We start from the raw sequence: 23,657 nt of genomic DNA, 5'->3' as shown, positions 1-23,657 counted from the left end.
ATATTGATCATGATTATGCATGGTTTATAAATAAAATTAAAGACAACACAATAATATTAAAATAAAATAGAGTAAAACATGCAATTGAAAATGTGAAGGTATATTAGGAACAATAATTGTTAAAAATGTAAATTAATGATTCACAAAAGTTATACGACAATGAATCTCACTAGAAGTAATAAAAAATATTTGTCACATAAACTATTAATCCATGTAACTGATAACGTGTGAAAATAAATAACTCAGCGTTGCTATGGAAACCTAATTGGTTGATTCTTAGTTAGATAGTTAAGTCATTATTCTCATTCCAATCAATTTAAAATTTATTTTGTATTTGTTTTAATTTGAGAAGCGAATTTCAAAAACAGTATCATATGTAGAACGAAATATAGAAGAGAATAAATGAAACTAACTTATCTACTACAGAAAGGGGTTTTGGATAGAGGGAGCTTAGGTGTGTGTGTCGGAGATCTTTTCATGTTGCAATTATACGTTGATATAAGCAGTAAAAGTAAAGTTAAGTGAGAGTTTTTGTAAGAGAAATGTCAAGTTAAGGGTGTGAATCACGGTTATTAATAAAACATCAAGGACAGTTAGCAAATTAACTCAGTCTGTAATTAAAAAAACCGTAAAGTTCAAAGGTTAGTATACATATTAGGAAAGAATGAGCCCTACAAGAGTGGCAGTGGTGGCAAAAAAGGCAACTGACAAAGCGGCGGAGCAACAGGCGGAGTTGGATAAGAAAGCAAAGGCGCTGTTGTCGCTGTCTAAAAGCAGACAGACAACAAGAATTGAAAATTATGTAAACTTCAAAAAGGAGTCAGCAAAGAAAAATAATAACTCATCAGAGAAGGAGCAGAATGCTCCTAGTCAGGTATTGAAGGAATTGAGAGAGATAAAAGAACTTGCGGGAAGCAATAAAGAGGAAATTAAAAAAGAAATTGACAGTCTAAAAGCCTGCATGGAGGCCAAAGATAAAGAATGGGAGGAAAAAAACGACAATTGAATGATTACATCGATGCTCTGTCCGAGAGAATGAGGAAACGGGAGGAACAAGAGCTGGAAAAAGGAGGGGTCGAGAAAGAAGGGTTAAATGGTGATGTATGGGTAAATGAAAGAGAAAAGACTGCGCAACAACAAAAGAAGCTAGATAACGAAATAATGAAAATGGAAATGATGAGACAGAAGCAACTAAAGTGGGAGTTAAAAAATGATATAGTGATTAAAGGTTTAGATGTGCGAGAGGACATTTAAAGCAGGAAACGGAAAGTTTCTTGGAAGAAAATTTTGGAGTAAAAGCAAAGCTAGAAAAAATTCGGATACAGGGAAAAGAAGAAAAGAGAGTCATAATTGCTAGATTAAGTCAATGGGAAGATAAAGTAGAAATAATGAGAAAGAAGAAAAACCTTGGAGATAGAAAGATTTACATTAACCACGATCTCACGATAGAGGAAAGGATGATGCAAAGGAAATTATCAGATATAGCAAAAGAAAAAAAACAGAAGAACAATCGGGTAAAGATAGGGTACAGGAAATTATGTATCAATGGAAATTGGAAAAGCTGGGAAGATATAAAGCAGAGACTTAGCAACACAAGTCAAGAGAGACAGGATTTTTAAAAAGTGAAGTCCGCGGGGAAGAGTTCAAAGTGGTGTTTTGGAATGTAGTGGGACTAGGGAAGAAAGACGCAGATTTTTGGAAATTTTTAAGAGGATTCGAGGTAATTGAACTTATAGAAACCTGGGTTGAGCAGAAAGCATGGAAGAAACTAGAAAAAAAGCTTCCAAAAGAGTACAAGTGGAAATGCAAGTTTGCGAAGAAAGAGCAAAAAAGGGGAACAGCAAGTGGCGGAATCATAACTGGAGTAAAAAAAGAGATAGCAGGAGAGAGTAGAATAGCAGACTCCGATGAGGAGCTGGTGGAAAATACAGTGAAGTTAGAGGAGGATCTATGGGAAATTTGGACGGTAGACAACAGAAGAGGAGTGAAGAAAATTATAAAAGGAATAGGGGAAGACCAGAGGCACAGTTTGATAGTAGGAGAAGATTTTAATGCCAGGACAGGTAACAAAGGGAGGTGGTATCTGGGGGAAGAGGAAGAGATGGAAAGAAGATCCCGAGACAAAAAATGTGATGCAAAAGGAGAATTATTAATTAAGGAAATAGAAGAGGAAGAATGGTACATGCTCAACGGTAACACAAAAGGAGATAAGAATGGCGGATTTACGTTTGTATCTCAGGTAGGACAATCAGTAATAGATTATATTCTGGTAAATGATGTTGAAGAGATAAAAGATTTTCAGGTTATCGACAGAATTAAATCAGATCTTATGCCGATAACTTGCACTTTTAAAAAGAAACTGAGCAAAGAAAAGAGTAGAGAAGGAGAAGAGGAAACAGGGGAAGAAATTATATGGGACGAGGAAAGCAAGGTTAAATTTCAGTTGGCTATGATCAATGGAATATATAATGAAAATGACAACGTGGAACGGAAGTGGGAAAAGGTGAAACAAACAATTTACAACGGAATGAGCAAAAAAGTCTGGAAAAGAAAAGAAAATTCAATTGGGAGGAAAAAATGGTGGGACAAAGAATGTAGCAAGAAAAAGAGGAAAGTGAAAAAAGAACTGAAGAAATATAAAAAAGGGAAATTACCGAAAGAACTCTACCTGAAGGAAAAAAGGAATGTAAACACTTATGCAAGGAAGAAGAAAATGAAATGCAAGAGGAAGAATTGGAGAAGATTATAACGTTCACTACTATTTCACACAACTCACGGCGGAGTGTGGTTAGTGTCAAATAGCCGTCATGGCCCTCCGTTGGTGAAAAACTGAAACTAAAAATAATAAAACAAACTTCCCGATTGGAGATGCTCCAAATCTCCACTGGACACACAGTTCCTCTCAGGCTGGGTTAGAAAACCGAATTAGGCGCCAGTTCGTGTGTCCCACGAACAAATTCAAATTCAAAATAAATGAAAATGAAAATAAAATAAAAATAAAAACAAATAAAATGATCAGAGAGCAGTTTCAGGTCAGGAAAAGGATAGCAAGAAAAAGATAGCAGTAGTTAAAATAAATAAAATCTAAATAAATACTGGGTTGATGACCATTTGCTTTTAGTTATATTTAAATAAGAAAATTAAATAATTAGTTGTATCGCATATCAAACATAAATAATATTAATGATAATAATAATAATAATTCACTTACAAATAATACGTTACACTCATACTCAGCGCGCATGCGCTAGCACCGTGCACGGACCGCTGTCTCCATCGGCGAAATGGCGGAATGCCCGCGTAATGGTTCAAATTCAAATATATAATTAAAATATTCAACTTATAACTAAATGATTTGAATCGTTACGTGACAAACTCTACCCGTTTCACATACACTCATGCCATAAATTAAAGGAATAGAAAAATTTTCGAAATTTTTTAGTGATTTTGGTAAGGCTGTAATTTTGTAAGAAATAATCGTATCAAAAAATGAAAAAAGGCATTTTGTAGCTTGGAATCTCTAGTTTCGACGCATTTTCATCAAATTTTCTTAGACCGTCAGCCATTGCGTAAACATGAGAAATACCGCAAAAGAAAAAGTTTCTAAATTTTTTCTTATCTGTAAGAGAGTTCACGACCTGTCAAAAAATTTTCGCAGCTAAACCAATGCATAGATCGGTTAGCAAATTTAATCAGCTTTAATTTGCATTTTTTTTTGAGATTCGCACGATAACTTGTCGTTGAGAAATCAGCCTTCAAACAAAAAATGATCCTTTTGGGTTTGGTCTTCGATATTTCAGGTACCAATAAGCGCACAGTAAATTAAAGGGTGGCGTTAAAAACTTGAATGAAGTCTCTACAAGATCCTCTCATCATTTTTAAAAACAAATTTTTTTTAATTATTGACTTTCATTAGAACTGAATACAAAAAAATGACTTTTTTTGGTTTTTTAGTAAATCAACCGCCACTCTGCAAATATCGATAAAAAAAATTTTAGAAAATAATATTGCAACTTGTTTTTTTGTATTTGAAATTTTTCTTTTTAACATTTTTTGGAAATTTTTTTTTTTTTTTTATTTTTCTTGCATTTGATGAGTAACAAATGCAAAAATTTGAGAAAAGTCGGAAAAAAATATTTTTTTATTTTGATTACGATTACACAATGAAAGGATGAAAACTCGTTCATTCAATTGTTTTGCAAAACTTTGATCAATTTACCCCGAAAAAAGGCTGGATGAATCAATTTAAAAATTTGCAGGGTTATTGGGGGTACATTAAGCTAAAAAATTCCCTGGCAACATTATTTTTTTATCGATATTTGCAGAGTAGCGGTTGATTTACTGAAAAACCAAAAAAAGTCATTTTTTTGTATTCAGTTCTAATGGATGTCAAAAATAAAAAAAAAATTTTTCTAGAAATGATGAGAGGATCTTGTAGAGAATTCATTCAAGTTTTTAAACGCTACCCTTTAATTTACTGTGCGCTCATTGGTACCTGAAATATCGAAGATCAAACCTAAAAGGATCATTTTTTGTTTGAAGGCTGATGTCTCAACGACAAGTTATCGTACGAATCTCAAAAAAAAAAAAAAAATGCAAATGAAAGCTGATTAAATTTGCTAACCGATTTATGCATTGGTTTAGCTGCGAAAATTTTTTGACAGCCCGTGGACTCTTTTAAAGATAAGAAAAAATTTAGAAAATTTTTGTTTCGTGGTATTTTTCATGTTTACGCAATGGCTGAAGGTCTAAAAAAATTTGATGAAAATGTGTGGAAACTAGAGATTTCAAGCTACAAAATGCCTTCTTTTATTTTTTGATAAGATTGTTTCTCACAAAGTTACAGCCTTACAAAAAACACTAAAAAATTTCGAAAAATTTTCTGTTCCTTTAATTTATGGCATGAGTGTAAATAAGTACCCCATATTTTCTAGCGGACCTAGAACCCGAAAAACAAATCGAGAATGACGTGTCCGTCTCTCATAAACGGGTGGCAGATCTAGTTTTAACAGGCACGTAAGCTAAACGAGAATCGTACCTCTTCACCGAAAACGAGGGGTCTTTCTATTTAAAACAGACACGATGAGTAAGCTACGCAAAAAAGCTTGCCCGTTTAGCATACGCGAGGTGCCTATGATTTTCAAGCTGGTACCGGAAGCGAAGTAATAAAAAACTGTACTCTTCGGCATAAACGGGAAGCCTTCATTACTGAAACAAACGCAAATACGTAAGCTACTGTAGACTTTGTGCCTGATTAGCATCAACAGGTAGCATTTTATCGTTAGGCAGGCGCCAATACGGGAGCTAAAATGGAATTGCGATCGTTTAGTATAAGTGGGTAGCCTGTATTTATTTAACAGCCCCAAAACCTGAAGTAATTAGATTAATGTGCCCATTGAGCATGAACGATTGGTCCGTATTATGGAACGGGTCAGAATCTAAAGAAACGAGGATCATGTGCCCGTTTGGTATGAGTAGATAACATTCCCTTTTTTAAACAGACCTACATGTGGAAGCTACTTTACAATCATTACTAATTAAACTAAATGGGGGGACTTTCTATTTCAAACAAACGTGATATGTAAACTACTTCAAAAGAGTACTCACTTAGCCTAAGCGTCTGGGCTGTATTATTCAAAAGGTGACAGAACCCAAGTATCGAGACAAAAGTACCCGATCGGCATAAACGGATAGACTTTCTTCGTTAAAAAGCTCTCATTCGTAAGCTACAGTAACATTGTGTCTGCTTAGCATAAGCGGTCTGTCTGTTATTTCCAAAGAGGCATCAAATCCGGAGTAATGAGAAAAAATGAACCTTCTTGCTTTAATAGGTAGCTTTCCCTTTTTTTTTAACAGACGCGATTAGTAAGCAATTCAGAAGATTTGCCCATTCAGCATAAATAAGCGGGCTGTATTTTCCAAAAGGTTAGAGAATCCTAGGTATCGAAAGAAATGTACCCGTTCGGCAAAAATAGGTAGACTACCTTCGTAATTCGGTCAGCGTACGTTACCTACGATAGAATAGTGACCGTTTCGCATAAATCGCTTGGCGTTCCATTTCGAACAGACGCAATAAGTAAGCTATTCGAGAAGTGTGCACATTTAGCGTCAATGAGCGCCCTGTATTTTCCGGACGGTTACTGAATGTTAAGTATCCGGAGAAATGTAATTGCTCAGCATAATCGGGTAGCCTTTCTTCTTAATTTGGTTGGCTTACGTAAGCTGCAGTAGAATTGTGCCTGCTTTGCATACACTACTGGAATTTATTTACTCGAGAGGCATAGAATCCAAAGTAACGAGAAGAAAGTACCCGTTCGGCGCAAACGGGTAGCTTTACTTTTTAAAGAGATGTGATGAGTGAGCGACTCGAGAATTGTGCCCGTTTACCTTGAATAGGTAGCCTGTATTTTTTGAAAGGGCACAACACCTGAAATTACAAGATCATTGTCTCCATTTGGCAAAAAAAGGAGCTTGACATATTAGATCATAGCAATGAGTAAGAAACTCGAAATGAACAAGAATAATATATCAGTTCGAAATCAACGGTTAGCCTTTCTTTTTCAGTAGACTTGCATACGTAAGATGCTGCAGGATTGTGCCTGCTTAGCACATTTCGCTGGACTGTATTTACTTGAGAGGCAAAGAATCTGAAATAACGAAAACAATGTACCCGTTTGGCAGCAACGGGTAGGTTCACTCTTTAAAAAGATGCGATCAGTAAGAGACTCAAACAGTGTACCCGTTTATCTTAAATAAGTGTCCTGTATTTTTTAAACGGCCACAGACTTCGAAATTAATAAAAAAAATGTCACCGTTTTGCAAAAACGAGTGCCTTTCATATTAAATCGTCGCAATGAGCAACTAACTCGAAAAGTGTGCCCGTTTAGGATAAATAAGTGGTCTGAATTTTTTTAGACAGTTACAAAACCCTAAATATAAAAAAAAATCGAACCTGTGTCGCAAAAGCGGGTAGCCTTTTTTCTTAAATAGTCCTGCAGACGTAAGCTACAGTACAATTGTGCCTGCTTAGCAAACAACGCTGGACTGTATTTACCCGAGAGGCCCAGAATCCGAAGTAACACGAAAACTGTACCCGTTTGGCAGAGACGGGTAATTTTAATTTTAAACGATCCAATCTGTGAGCGTTTAAAGAAGTATGCGCGTTTACCTCAAATAAGTGGCCTGTATTTTCCAATCGCGCGTAAATTTCAGAATTACAAGAAGAATGCCCCCGTTTGGAAGAAAACGGGTAGATGTAAACATTGTATCGTCACACTGAGTAACAAACTCGAAAAGTTTGCCCGTTTAGCTTAAATAAGTGGACTGTTTTGTTTCAACCGTTACAAAACCCAAAGTGTCGAAAACAACGAACCCGTTTTTCATGAGGCGTTGTTTTTTATCTTACACAGGCGCACATCTGTCAGGTAGATTAGAATTATGTCTGCTTAGCATACGACGTTGGCCTCCATCAACTCGAGAGTTACAGAATCCAAAGTCGCAAGACAAATGTACCCGGTGGGAGTAACCGGGTAACATATTTTTTCGTACAGGTTAACAAAACTAAGCTACAGTAGAATTGTGCCTGCATAGCATATACCGCTGGACTGTATTTACCTAAGAGGCACAGAATCTGGAGTAGCAAGAAGAATGTAGATATTACTCGATATGAATATTAAGGGCTTATATAGTAGGGTGGGTTGAAAAAAAAACTTTTTTAACTTCCCGCTAAGAAAATCTACGATTTTCAAAAATTTCGGGAAGTTATTGTTTTCACCCCGATTTTCGAAAATCGAGTTTTCATCAGATGTCGACGTTTTGAGGTCCTAGGAAGCTATTCTGACTATTATCAGAATGATGTCCGAGTGTGTGTGTGTGTGTGTGTGTGTGTGTGTGTGTGTGTGTGTGTGTGTGTGTGTGTGTGTGTGTGTGTGTGTGTGTGTGTGTGTGTGTGTGTATGTGTGTGTGTGTGTGTGTGTATGTAAACTCTTTGTAACTTTTGAACTAATGAATCGATTTGGACGGTTGAGGTGGCAATTGAAAGAGCTTGTTGGCCATCAACTTTCCTGAAAATTTCAGATTATTTGATCAAATAGACTCGAAAATATTTGCGAATTACGAAAAAAAAAAAAATTTTTTTTAAGTTTTTTATTGATTTCTCAAAAACGACTTATACGATCGACTTCAAAATCTAATCAGCTCTAGTACTCAATAAAACGCGTCGATTGCCACGTCAAACATCAAAATCGGATAATTCGTTCGAGAGTCATCGCGGGAGAAAGAAATGGTGAAAAACGGTTTTTTCTAAATATTTTCGAAACGACTTACGCGATCGATTTCAAATTTTAATCAGCTCTAGAATTCAATAAAACGCACCGATTGCCACGTCAACTATCAAAATCGATTGATTAGTTCAAAAGATATCGGCGTTGAAATGTTAAAAAAATAACATTTTATGTTATTTTTTCCGGATAAATCATAATATAACGTACTAAAATGTGCCTGATATCATACCAACTCATCTTTTTTATGGTTCCTTTTGATCATATAATGTCATCGAACTTGGTTTTTAGTTTAAATCATATTATCAACAAAAAAATCGATAAAACGTAGTTTTTAATATTTTTATCGGATATTCCATATTTTATTGTTTCTTACATGAGTCAAAACTTATTTAAATCTTGATTTTGATCCCTGACATTGATTTCTGCCTCAATACACTTATTTTACTGAACATATTCAGGAACTAAATTTTAAAAACCGCTTCATTGATGATTTTCGATTCTTAAATTTTAAAACTTCAGCATAACAGGTAACTTGTTAGAGCTTGAAAAGATCATAAAAAAACAATTGCATGTGATAGCATTTTCGAGCTCGAAGAGCTCGAAAATATATCTACACTAATGTTTTCGAGCTCTTTGAGGTCGAAAACAGCGGGAAGTTTTGGGGCTGGCCCGCAGGGTCAACCGACGCCCAGATTTTTTTTGTTTTTCTTAGCATGGGGGTAGAATTTGTACCTTATAAAGAAAAAATTTTTCAAGAATAAAAAAATTTTTTTACTTAACATTTTGAGGTGGCCCACTTGTTTTTTAAATAAATAATTGATCAGACGGGGTAGTTCCAACGAAAAAATTTTTTTTTTTTCCAAAATCGTGGAAAACATTGAATAATTGTCGAATGTGATTTTTTTTTTACTTTGCTTTCATTTTAATTCAAAAGAAAATGCTTTTCATTTTTGGATTTTATGACAGAGAGATTATTCTTGCCAAGTCTGGTCGCACCTAGTATTATAGTCGAATAATAGGGCGCCACTGGAAGATGGACTCGGCCTTCCAGAACCGGATGTTGTAGGATTTTATTTTAATTAAATTAGATTAATTATTTACTCAGGGTCGTTTGTAATATTTTGTGAGAGAGGAGAGGAATTGTAATATAGGCTGAAATAATGTTACTCCAAATTTTTATTAAATTAAGCACCCTGCTTTATTTTCTCAACTTTATGACAATAATTATTTCTTATGACAAACTAATGTGTCCCCTGGACATTACTTATGACAAACTAAATTTCCTTATGACAAACTAATTTTCCTTATGACAAACTAATATTTTCCTTATGAGAAACTAATAATTATCTCGTCTCCCGGACGGTTACTTATGACAAACTAAATTTTCGTCCCCTGGACGTTTTTCCACATCCACACACCCACGTTAAATTATCTCGTCCCCTGGACGGTAAACCTTAATATTGTCCCCTGGACATTGACCTTAACCTAATAACTCGTCCCCTGGACGGTAACCCTCAATATTAATTTAAAAATCATCCCCTTGATATATAATTATTTAAAACAAACTTAACCTGTCCATCGGACCTAAATCACAGACACAGTTTTCCTTTACTTAAAATTACTGACTTTACTTTGAACTCTATTTTATTTCATGACCTCATTTTCTTTTACTCAATTACTAAACTTGACAATTCAATATAAAAATTTCACTAATAAAATTTCCACAATTAATTAATTCTTATTTATTTTCACTGATTTATTTAGTTCGTTTTATTTTAATTAATTAATTAATTTTGGTGTTAATTTAATTATTAATTAATTAATTTTTCACTAATAAATTTTCCATTAACAATTGCTTCCAAAATTTATATATTTAATTTACTCAAAATTTTTTGATAATATTCTCACTACGTATTTCGATACTCAACTTAATTTACTGACAAAATAATCCGTTCTTAATTTTTACTCGACATAATTTTACCGTAATTTTCTAGCGTCTTAAAATTCTGATTTTTCGAGTTTATTATTTTAATTAGAATTATTTTAACATTATTTTATGACTAATTTTACGACTAGAATTACGCTTAAAATTGACTAGAACATTCGGCCGGTGAATTGGCGTCGCAAGGCCTGAAATTACGATTTTACAACGCGGAAAAATTTTATCTAGAGCGGCCGACAGGCCTGGGATACTTTTGTAATTGATATTGAATTGAATTAAATTTTTTTCGGACAATTAACGCGGAAAATTATTTCATTCCAGTCGAGAGGCCTCGAATAGAATAAATTTAGAGTTACGACAAGATGGCGAATACGCGGCAAAAGACTTGACGGAAATGCCGAGACGCGTGGTTGAACCGGCCGACGGGCCTTGAGCTACCGATCTAATTTCATGAAATCAGCAGAAAGATATTAAGTCATTTATTTATAATTAATTCGGCCCTCTAATAATTAATTTAAAGGCCTTAATTGATTATAAATTTTACCTTGAGGAAAACTCCAACAATTTCAAGATTCCAGCCGATGTCTGGGCTATTCTGCTTCTCTGGGTTTTCCTTAGCTTCGCCGCTCGAAATTTCACCCGTACTCTCTCTCGCTTAACAATGGATTTGACCAATTGATAACCTGTCAATGATCAATACGCATTAGTATTTTATTAAATTATTAATTATTGTAATCATCAGCCCAAAGGCCTGATAATTAATTAGACAGTTAAATTTTAATTAATCAATCGCCTCGTTCCACGTGAAGCGGACGTAGACTTATATATTTACCTTGGTTATCCTTTTGCGTCTTGCCACTGTCGTCGTCTGGACAACTCCGTCTATTTTTCGTTCCGCAGTCCATTATATCGTATCACTTTTCGTTCACTTCTCCGGAAACCTATTCTCACTTTCTTAGACTAAGGAAATGACGAACAGACGAGCCTTAGTGATCCATGCGACACCCGGTGACTAGTCGCATCACTAACTCGCAACTTACGAGGTCGTTGGCCGGTTATTGGCGGGAACGAAATTCAAATTCAAATTAACTAATTATTTGTGTTCATTAAAATTACCCTGTTACAATTTTTAACTTAAACTACAAAAATAATAGAAAAAAAATTTTTTAAACTTCTAACTCTCAATTAGCTTTCGAGGGGACACCCTACAGATTTTAGAACATCATTTTTATATTTTTTACTACCACCCGTTCTCAAGTTATTGAGAAGTTGGGTTTTGTACTTTCAATTTATTATTATTGAACTTTTTTCATTATTAATTTTGTGTTAATATTGTCCATCAATTAATTTTGTTGTTATTGATTAGTTATAAATAAAAAAATATTCAAAACTCCCAAGTCAAAAAAATGACTTTTTATATTTTTTTTTTTTTTACAAGTAATAAACAACTGTATTCATTAATTATCATTAAAATTAATATTAGTAATAATTAAGACAAAATCAATGTGTATTAAAGTTAAATAATTATAATTACAAAATTTACACAAATTACATTGACTAGAACTAGAATAGTTCGAGGTTATACCAACTGTCATAAATTTTTTACAGTTGGTACCATAATCTCTTCTACATCTTATGTTTATTTACTTTTTAAATAGGTAAACATAGCCTCTACATAACTAACGTCAACTGGATTTATGTAAATAATTCATTTACATTATTTATTGTCTTTACATTAATTTTATTCATATTCAATAAGTTAATCTCTCAGTGAAGATTTCAAATTTAGCGCGCACAACGAAGCTGCCATTTTTTCCCTAGTAAACATGAAAGAAAGTAAGTGTCCGTCTATAAACAAAGACAGATAGCTAATCATCATATTAAAAAATTAATTTAGAAAAAAACCGTGTGGTAAATCATTCTGAAACTTTTTTATTCTACGCTTTAAATATCAAATTATCTAATAAAAAGTTTTTTTTTTGCAGGTCAAGCTTGTCAATTTTTTTACAAATTATTTATTTCCGGTAAAATTGAATGACAACCATAAGAGCCCGTGTATAATTACATGATTTTAATTAATTATATCTCTTAAACGACGTGGTAAAAAATTCTGATTTTTTTTCTCAAGTACATTTAAGTATAATTTTTCAAATAATAATAAAAAAGTGGAGGTTAAGTTTGAGAGCCGTGGGTGCCAAATTACCTTAAATACTTCAGAGTTACTAATTAACTTTTTTCTTATCAATAACTTGAGAACGGATGGTAGTAAACAATATAAAAATGGTTTTCTAGAGTCTGCAGGGTGACCCCCCGAAAGCTAATTGAGAGTTAGAAGTCGAAAAAAGTTTTTTCCTATTATTTTTGTAGTTTAAGTTAAAAATCCAAAAATGAAAAGCATTTTCTTTTGAATCTTAGCTCTAACAAGTAACCTGTTATGCTGAAGTTTGAAAATTTAAAAATCGAAAATCATTAATGAAGCGATTTTTAAAATTTAATTCTTGATTATGTTCAATAAAATAAGTGTATAGAGGCAGAAATCAATGTCAGGGATCAAACTCAAGATTTAAATGAGTTTTGACTCATGTAAGAAAGAATAAAATATGAAATATCCGAGAAAAATATTAAAAACTACGTTTTATCGATTTTATTGTTGATAATATGATTTAAACTAAAACCTAAGTTCGATGACATTATATGGTCGAAAGAAACCATGAAAAGGATGAGTTATTATGATTTCGAACACATTTTAGTAGGTTATATTATGATTTATCCGGAAAAAATAACATAAAATGTTATTTTTTTAACTTTTCAACGACGATATCTTTCGAACTAATTAATCGATTTTGACGTTTGAAGTGGCACTCGGCGCGTTTTATTGAATTCTAGAGCTGATTGAAATTGGAAATTGATCGCGACAGTCGTTTCAAAAATATTTAGAAAAAGCCGTTTTTCACCATTTCTTTCTCCAACGATATCTCGCAAACCAATGAACCGATTTTGATGGTTGAGGCCGCAATCGACGTATTTTCTTGAGTTCTAGAACTGATCAGGTTTTGAAATTGTTTGGTTGAGTTATTTCAAAGATATTTGCAAATAACTGTTTTTTACCATTTCTTTCCCCCGCGATATCTCTCGAACAAATTAACCGATTGAGATGGCTAAGGTGGCAATCGACGCGTTTCATCAAATTCTACAGCTGATTAGATTTTGAAGTCGATCATTCCAGTCGTTTTTGAGAAATCATTAAAAAACTAATAAAAAAAATTTTATTTTTTTCGTAATTCGCATATATTTTCGAGTCTACTGGATCAAATGATCTAAATTTTTAGGAAAGTTGATGGCCAACAAACTCTATCGATTGCCGCCTCAACTATCCAAATCGATTCATTAGTTAAAAAGTTACAAAGAGTTTACACACACACACACACACACACACACACACACACACACACACACACACACACACACACGCACGCACGCACGCACATCATTCTGAAAATAGTTTGAATAGCTTCCTAGGACCTCAAAACGTCGACTTCTGATGCAAAATCGATTTTCGAAAATCGGGGTGAAACCAATAACTTCCCGAATTTTTGAAAATTTTCAATTTTCTTAGCGGGAAGTTAAAAAAGTCAAAGGTGAATCTCCAATTAATTAAGTATAAAAACTTCATAAAAATATTATAATATTCTATTCCCACATACGGTGATAAATCTCTAGTAATTCTATTGTAGATTTTTAGTCTAAATTCGTTCACTCAAAGTTGTGACTTTGAGAAAAATTATTCTACCTACGGGATGAATGTAATGTTTCGGAGCAAATTTTTCAGTATAGATTATATTAAATATGAATTCTTGATAGTCTTGTAAAGAATGATAAAACAAGCATAAACAAGATCTAGGTTATTAAAATTACCATAGAATCTACTTTAAATGAAATATATTAGCATAAAAATTATTTTCGTAGCCTAAAATTTGTTAGAGCCAGTGAAAAAAATGGTTTAGATCTGAGTAGTAGAAATCTAAGAAGTAGAAAGTAATAGATATGTGTATTTTTAACTTCTCGCTAAGAAAATTATAAATTTTCGAAAATTCAGGAAGTTATTAAGTAAATACTTCAGGAAGTTATTGTTTTAACCCCAATTTTCGAAAATTAAATATTCATCAGATGTCAACGTTTTGAGGTTCTAGGAAGCTATCCTGGCTTTTTTTAGAATGATGTATGTAGGTCAGTGTGTGTGTGTGTGTGTGTGTGTGCGTGTGTGTGTATATAGATGTAAACTCTCTATATCATGTTAATGAATTGACTGATTGAGATGGTTCTTTTGACAATCGAAAGAGTTTGTTGGTGGTCAACTTTCCTGAAAATTTCAGATCGATTAATAAGATAGACTAAGATATTAAGGAAATACAAAAAAAATTATTGTTTCTTTTCGTTTTCTTTAAAATTTTACAGAAACGGCTTATTAGATCGTTTTCAAACTTAAATCAGCTTTGGAACATGATAAAGCGCGTCGATTGCTACCTCAACCATCTTAATCGGTAAATTCGTTCGAGAGATATCGTTGGCAAAAGGAATGGAGAAAAACGGATTTTTTTAATTATTTTAAAGTGACTTATCCGATCAATTCCTCAATCTAGGCAGCTCTAGAACTCAATAAAAAAACGCGTCAAATTCCACATCAAACGTCAAAATCGGTTGATTAGTTCAATAGATATGGACGTTGAAAAATTTAAAATAATAACAATTTACTTCGTTTTTCCTGCATAACTCAGAATATAATTTACCGAATAGCCCAAAAATCATACCAGCTCTACGTCTGTATGTTTTTTCTCTATCACTACAGAATTTTATGTAATACGTTCTTTAGTTTGAATGATATTATCAATAAAAAAAATTGAAGAAACATCGTTTTTAAACTCTTTCTCAGATACTTTATATATTAACGCTCTGATCTGAGTTAAAACTCATTTGAATCGTTATTTTGATCACTCACGTCAATTTCCGCCTGAATTCATTTATTTTGTTGAACATAATCGTAAATGAAAATTAAAAAAAAACGCTTGTTCATGAATTACTTTCGTTTCTTAAATTTTCAAGCTTGAACATATAACGTGAATTGTTTGTGCTTGAGAAGCTCATCAAAACCAATTGTATTCAAGAGTATTTTCAAGCTCGAGGAGCTCGAAAATGTATTGACAATAATGTTTTCGAGCTCTTTGATCTCGAAAACAACGGGAAGCTGTTAGGTTGGCCCGCAGGGCCAATCGTTGCCTAGATTTTTTTTTCTTACTCTATGAGAAAATTAAATCAAGTTCAACTGCGGCAAAAAATATAGCATCTCGTACAATTTTTATTGAAAAGCTGATGTATTGATATTTTGAGAAAAATACCCGTTCACAATTTATTAACATTTTTAAATATATTCATCAAAATAACAATATCTACATAAAAATTAAAAGACCGATTTTGATTTTTATATGGTTATTTTAATTGAAAAAGATGCTTTTTATTTTTAAAATTCATTTGTTTGTCGCATTTTCTTTCTCTTTATATTGTAGGTTTCTGGCTATTTCTGTCTCTTTTTACAACATATATAGCACAAATGTCAATAATAAAATGATAAAATATGGAAAATACTTATATTTGGCGCATGAGACGTTGCTATGGGGTATAACTTCTTAAGTACTGGACCAAATAATTTTATTCAAGTTGCAATCAAAAGCGAGTCATTTATTTATATGATGTACCTAAGGTCATTTTAAATCGAAACTCGACAGAATTTTTTAAATTTGATAATTCAATTTATAAGTCAACAAATTGATAGTTGGTTCGGGTATAGATACACGGTCAAAATTCTCGCGCCCTCACATTGTTTGATGCATACTTGGCGCGAGACTCGACCGCGTATCTTGATTTATAATGTTTCTTATAACGGTGGGCCCTGGCTACGTAGTGTCCAGTAGCCACGAATCACCGTTAATAAAATTTCCCGAATAATTTTAATTAAATAATTTTAATTGATCAAGTCCCCAAATATGTAGAGAGATTTCCCCTTTTATTAATAAATTAATTGCACGTAAGAAATAAATTGCGTCCATCGACAATGAGTAAATTTATTGTAAGCGCACAAATATTGATTGGATGCGGGGAACAAAATTAATAATTAATCAAAATAAATACTACGTTGAAGAGAGAATATTATAAGGTAAAATTATATATATAAATTTATTAGAAGTCTTATCTGGTTGAACGTGGGCTTACTGGTGATATCGGTCTCCGGTTCGTTGCGGGCTTCTTGGACTCGACGTCGATCCTCTTCGGTGAAATCCTTACGAGCTCCTCGGACTCGATGTTGATCCTCTTCGGGCAGACGTTGCACATCAAACCACCACACTCACTTAGTAATTAAATTTGGTTTTCGTCAACCAGACGAAGGAGTCGCAAAATCTCCTTATTTAATTAATTCAAATAAAACAAATATCACTTATAATAAAATTAATAATTTAGTTTAATATAAAATTATTCTGGTAACAGACTAGCCGAGATAGAACTGATTACTGGGCTAACTGACTAGATATAACCAACTTATCGTTAGGCCGACTCAACTAAATCGTTATGAGTCCTGGTGCTAGAGTAGGGACCTCGCTAAGCGTCCCCAGTTCACTCTAGGCGATGGCCAGGGCCTAAGTCCTCGAGCAAGTGTTTTCTGGTCCTTTTATATGTTGATTTTGGAGGGGAGGAACTACCCCACTGTCGTCTAAATTCAAATAGAATTTGATTTAGGTGGCCTCTGACATGGCTTTGAATGACTGAGGAGTGTTAGTTAACATACAAATTATTCTAATCGATGGCCGTAGAATCAGTTAGATTTTGCGCTCGATTTTCACGTCGTAAAATCAGAAATGCACGTTTACATTCTTTTTAATCGACGATTAAAATAAGTTTAATTAATATAATTACATTTTTTAAAATTAATAATTACGATTAATTTGAATGTTAATTTTGCTTTTAACTTATCACTCGAATTATAATAACATGCTTAGTTATCCGCTGAAAAAATATTCGCAAAAATTATGCGTTGACAAAAAATTCGTGCGACAAAATATCCGTAAAAAAAAAACTATTGTTAAAATATTTGTCAATCAACTAGTAATACTGAAAATAATATTCTTAGCAGTTAGACTTTTTAAGTTATTTGATAACGCATTAATAGTATAGTAACGAATTGAGTAGAAAGTGCCTTCGACAACGAGTGTACTTGGTTCCTGAGCCATGAGGCGATTAGTCGTCTCTTCAAACTAGTAAACTTTCTACTCAATACGTTACAAGATTTTTTTGCATTGAATCGTAAAAAAGAATTTCAGATTTCGGTCTTGTAATATTACCCTAGTAACACGTGATCGAGCAAGATTCTGGAGTAAGAATCTTGAGCAAGACCCCTAGCTGCTAGTGTATTTTCTACGTATGTGTCTTTCGCAAGATCATGTATCAAGAAACCTATGTCAAAATTTGTGTATATCTTGCTCATGATATCGTACGCAAGAATATTAAAAATATCTTGAACACGATGCAATGAAAAAGTGTCTGACGCATTTCTTGCACCAGTATAGTTTACAGTAGATACTTAAGCATGGCTTGCTTATGATCTGCTCAGCGCTCAAAGTCGATTTTGAGCCTTGAGCAGATCTTGAGCAATCCATGCGCAACTATTTTTAACCATAGTCTACAGATTTTTTTTAATTTGATAATTCAATATATATGTCAACAAATTGATAGTTGCTTTGGGTATAGATACACGGTCAATATTCTCGCACTCTCACATTGTTTAATGCATACTTGGCGCGAGTCTCGACCACGTTCCTCCAGAATTGAGTTATAATCTGGCATGAATTTCTTGTTTAAGGCTTGCACTAGGCTTGCTATTGAAATCTGGTCACAAGTATCTGCGGCAAGACACGTATGTAGAAAAAGACACTAGCACTTATAGATCTTGAGAGCAGACTTGCTCAAAAATTAAAAAAAAGTTGTTATATGGGTAATGATTTAATTAATTTTACTTCGGTTGAAGTTTTGAGGGTCTTCCGTAGTCGATAGTAAAGAATGAATATTTTCATTGAAAATATAAAAATTTTTTATCGAAATGTACCATTACTTTTATTTACTTGTATCACTCATCATGTTTTACAAGAATCTACTACATTTAAATTATTCTCTCTTTTCTCGCCTCTTTTTAATTTTTGCGGCTGTGGCCCGACTTGTGCTTATGACTGTACTGCACCATTACAGTGATGCCCTGCTACCTCCCTTGTGCAATGTTTTGTTCATTGGGACAACAGCAAAATAAATTTTTTTACTATATTAACGTTTTATATCTATCAGAGATTATGAAAGTTTAATTATGTTTGAGTTAGTAATACATAAATAATATATTATTAGTAAATACTAACTCAATATTTAAAGTCAATTTTTTTTACAAGATGGAATAACAGCAGTATTTTTTCGATACTCACAACTTATTACTGTGACATGTTTTTTTAGGCAACCTAATGGATGCTGCGCGCATATCACTGTGTGGTGAAGAAAGTTTTGGAACAGGTTCCGATCATATTCGCGAAAAAGATGGCATTTGGGCCTGTCTTGCATGGCTTAACATCATATCAGAACTTGGAAAACCTATTGAATGTATATTAAAAGATCATTGGTACAAATATGGAAGAAACTTTTACTTGCGTTATGATTATGAAAACTGTGACTCCGATGATGCGAATAAAGTTATGTCTACAATCGAAGCCAAAATCGGGGAACCGAATTTTATATCCAGCAAGTTAAGCTACAGTAATAAACAGTATACTGTCGTAAAAGCTGATAACTACTCCTACAAAGATACTATCGATGGCAGTGTTGCCATTAAGCAGGTATATCAGTTAATGTGCACAGAAAAAAATAATCGGTACCAGCTACCGATTGGCAATCGGTAGGCGTTACCGGTTATTTCAGTATTGGCTACCGTTTGGTTTTCGGTAACAGCTACCGAAATAATCGGTGACAGCTACCGAAATAATAGGTAGCATCTACCGAAAAGTAATCAGTTGCAGCTACCGATTATTTTTTTCCGTGTGACAACTTGATGATCAATTTTGAATAGTTAGAAGCTAAATCAAACTTATATCATAATTTCTTTACAGGGTTTCAGAATCCTATTCGATGATGATTCACGAATAATTTATAGATTATCTGGAACAGGAAGTACTGGTGCTACAATTCGTATCTATGTAGAGTGTTATGAATCCGATAAATCAAATATCATGAAAAATGTCCATGAAGTCCTAAAGCCGTTGATTTCTATGGCTCTTGAATTAAGTGAGCTACAGAAACATACTGGTCGTGAGAAACCATCAGTAATCACTTAAAATTTTGTAAAAAGGATGATGAATAATATAAATTTTGACTTTTGTAAAAATATTATGCACACTTATCCAAAAAATTAAAGGAACAAAAAAATTTTATAAATTTTTTATTGATTTTTGAATGGCTGTATTTTTGTGAAAAATAATTGTATTGAAAAAATAAAATAAGCAAATTGAAGCTTGAAATCTTTAGTTTGAAGATCTTTCAGCAAAATAATTTTTTGAGCCAGGGTTTTTGCGGAATCATAAGAAATAGGTCGAGACAAAATTTTTCTAAATTTTTTGGTTTTGTTTTTTAGGTCTACGGGGCCGGGAAAACTTTTCGAATTAGTTTTTTCGAAAAAATATTTTCAAGCTTCAATTCGCTTATTTTTTTTTTTCAATACAATTATTTTTCACGAAAATACAGCCTTCCAAAAATCACTAAAAAATTTTTAAAATTTTCTTGTTCCTTTAATTTTTTAGATAAGTATACTGATCTTGTTGTTGCTTGAGAAATGCAAATAAAATTATAAAATTTGCCTAACTTGAAAAATAGATTCTGCTTATTGAAGACCTATATTATTTTAATATAATGATCAGTCATAATATGTCGAATCGGCTAACAACTATTCCTTAATATCATTTTCGAGCAGATTTTCTTTACCACCAGTCAAAGCTATGTTTAAAGTGCTAGTGGAGTTATAAAAAAAAATTTTGGAAAATTGAATATGAGCATGCATGAATCATACAGGTATGCTTGATCACGCAGGATTAATACAGTCACGATTCATGGAACAGGGCTCTCAATGATATTTAATATCATCTCAAACAGGATCGCAAACTTTGTAATAAAAAATGTTATTATTAGTGTAAAACAAAAGAAGTGAATTTTCTTTGCCTTATATTTATAAAATACATTTGTGGAGTTTTATTATAAAAGACATTTGATTATATAGCTAACAGATTTATTATCATTATTATTATCTATATTATTAAACGAATAAGGAATAATGTTATTAAATTTGGTACTGTTAAAAAGATCTTGACTTAAATTTGTGCCTTCTCATTATTTGAACTCTTTATCATTGCTAAGCATCGAGATAAATCAATTTATCTATATCATTCGATTTACATTCAAATTACGCGTAAACAAAATTAATTAAGAGAAAATGAAAAAACTTTAGTCTATGCCATCCGTAGTGGTTTTAGCGCCATGTTAGAATTATGGTCAAACCACGGTGTTTTTACTCTGAAAACACGCCTTCAATGTTCCGACAGTGTAGCGGTAGAGATTCGACAGTGGTTTCACGGTCGAACTACAGTGGTTTCTGTACAGTCACGCTACTATGTTCCAACCTTATCTCCACTGTGTTTTATCAACGTTTCTACGGTGGTTTAAAGATCTTACGAACGTGAGTTCACGGTGTTGCCACGGTGAATTTCCAGTAGTACCATGGTGGCTTCACAGTGGTTTGCAGTAATTTCCATGGTGAGCTCATGGTGGTTCCACAGTGGCCTCAAAGTACTTCTGCTCCAGTTTTTTGGCGTTTTCACCGTCATAGCTCGGTATTTCATCGTTGTTTCCAAGATGATTTCATGGTTTTTTTCCACCATTGATATCGTTTTTTCTTCTAGTTTTCAAAGTTCTGCATCAATCATATTTTTTTATTTTCTCAGTATTGTTGATTATTATCTTTTTTAAGCTATGTCGCTTGTGATGGTGAATCGGTGTGCGGACCAGTTGTGATTTACCTATCTTCATTTATTACTATTATTCTGTATTATTACTATTTCCTATAAGCTAGTAGTATTATGACTAGTATTATTTCTTATATCTATGACTATTACTATTGTACTTAAGTTACTCTTATTTCTTATTATTATGACTTCATTGCTATTGTGATTATTACTACTTATTACTATGTGTGATTTATAACAAGTACTAAACTTAAAACTATGGTGCTTATTCTACTTAAAAACTATATTTTTTTATTTAACTATGACTAGATAACTACGTCACTTAATTACTACATGTTTATATTGTGATTACAACTATTACTTAATTCCTATTTATCTCTATTAATTACTACTGTGATTTCTTTTCAATATACTAAAACTATTACTATAGCTATGTTGATTTATTTACTATGGCAGTGTTATATTATTATTATTAAGATTTGGTGTGATTTTACATTTTTACGAGTATATAGTATGATAATATGAATGCGCGCCAAGTGAAAATTATTAAGTCCCGAGCCAGCAAAATCAAAGGGAAAAGAAAGAAACGTGAAAAATGATTCCATATGAATCGTTTAAAAGATTCAAGAGATTGAAAGAAATATAAAATAAGAAAAAATATGAGAAATAATGTGTGAGAGTTAAAATTGACTTAGAATTTTAATCGCTTATTCTTTCATTCTTTTTCCATTCGCTCGACTCACCGTCGCGAGTGTGTAAGCCGCACGGCTAGTTTCTCCGTATTCAGTGTTTGCTTAAACTCTTAAACACATTCTTTTTTGTTCCAAATCATTTTTATATTCATTTAAATTATTTTTTTTTCAATTCTCGTTGATATTATCACGCAGAATTTAGAAGAATTTCAGCCTTTTAAATATTATTTTGTCGTTTTCTGTTTCCCTTTGATTATTTACCTAGGGACTTAGAATAATTTCTCAATCGCCACGTCTAAACAAGCGACGCTAGAGGGCGATGGAATTTATTCGTTTTCGTATGTGTGGCGGATGGGCCAGGTAATAAAAGCGCTCATAAAGGCCCGCATTGGCAACTTAGTCTCCCTGGAGAGTGTGCAGAGGAAGACCATTCCCAGCAACACGAAGGAAGCTCTTTTACCAGGAGTCCGGCCGGACCAGGTAAGCGAAGTTTTACTCTCTTTGGGAGAGTTGAGGGTCCCCACTCCGAGGACTTCTGCCAAAGGGTGGTAGGTGAACATATCCGCGTAGGTGGGGATTTGACGGAGACCATCCGCTTACCCTCTGGGAGGGGAATCCGTGCAGGGCCGACGGGGAAGTCGACCTGACACCCCTGAAGCACCCGGGAGAGGGTAGAACCGCGTCACTAGTCCGCGTAACTTTTGTGTGTGTTGTGGAAGGTGTGAATTGACCGCGTAACCGTGATAAACCGTGATTAAGTAATTAAAACCGTAATTTATTATTGTAGAGGTAGTAGAATAGGACTCGAAGCCCATGTACAAGATAAGATTGTTTAAATAAAGTGTTTGTGAATATTGTATATTCAAGACTGTCTCTATTTCAAAACCCCTTTTCAACCCTAGACTCCGGCGAGCCAAATCTGAGCAGAAAAGGGTAGTTGATGTCAGAAGAAACTGTAGCTTTTTGGTTCTAATTTTGCTTACTTATTTTACGGGTTTTATTCACATACTTAAATAATAATTTATTACTGGTTTATCTTTTCTGGTTCTGTGTGGTTCATTAATTAATAACTTTTAATTCGTGATTTAAATTGACCCCAATTTTACTCGTTACACGCTAAAATATTAAAATGAACAAAGCTTAGTATTTTAAGTGATCTTATCAACATAAGTACACAGATAAAACGAATTTCTTGGCGCAAAAAAGTTTTACTCGTTTCAAGAAAATTTCGACTTGCCCAACAAAATTTTTTGCATAATTAATTGAAAACCAAAATTTTTTAGGGATGAGAAAAAATTTTCTTAAGTCAAGAAAAATTTTTTTAACGCGAAAAAAAAATTTGCTGAAGCCAAGAAAATTTTATTTTGGTCGAAAACAAAATTTTTTTGCGCCAAGGAATTTTTTTAGTTTTAAAGAAATTTCTGTTTTCATTTCAAAATGCAAAATCGGTTCTGCGAATTCAATTTACTAGCGATTTCTGAGTAAATATGATGTACAGGTGTGTGAATCATAAGATTTTGTAAAATAATTTAGATACGACCAAATAACGTAGCATTATATGACGGGGAACCTCTCCCTCGGGAGCTGGACTGTCACTCTGACGATCTTTTAATTGGAGGGAGCTACTGGGAGTGTTTTACTCGGTCTCCCA

The 23,657-nt window shown here is 33.3% G+C and overlaps 1 protein-coding gene across 4 annotated transcripts in view; it reads left to right on the top strand.

The window, feature by feature from the left end:
• The window catches only part of LOC103571805 (phosphoglucomutase), a 73,136-nt gene extending 52,577 nt beyond the window's left edge, over positions 1–20,559 (top strand). For all 4 annotated transcript variants that reach the window (XM_053738659.1, XM_014440994.2, XM_014440990.2 and 1 more), the window contains 2 exons: positions 18,766–19,142; positions 19,413–20,559. In XM_053738659.1, the coding sequence (XP_053594634.1) occupies positions 18,766–19,142; positions 19,413–19,637 (602 nt within the window). In that variant the 3' untranslated portion in view covers positions 19,638–20,559. The remainder of the gene's footprint in view (positions 1–18,765; positions 19,143–19,412) is intronic.
• The last annotated feature ends 3,098 nt before the right edge of the window (positions 20,560–23,657 follow it).

Source organism: Microplitis demolitor, chromosome 4 (assembly GCF_026212275.2).
Source record: "Microplitis demolitor isolate Queensland-Clemson2020A chromosome 4, iyMicDemo2.1a, whole genome shotgun sequence".
Classification (NCBI taxonomy): Eukaryota; Metazoa; Arthropoda; class Insecta; order Hymenoptera; family Braconidae; genus Microplitis; species Microplitis demolitor.
This window is presented reverse-complemented; position numbering and strand designations above follow the sequence as displayed.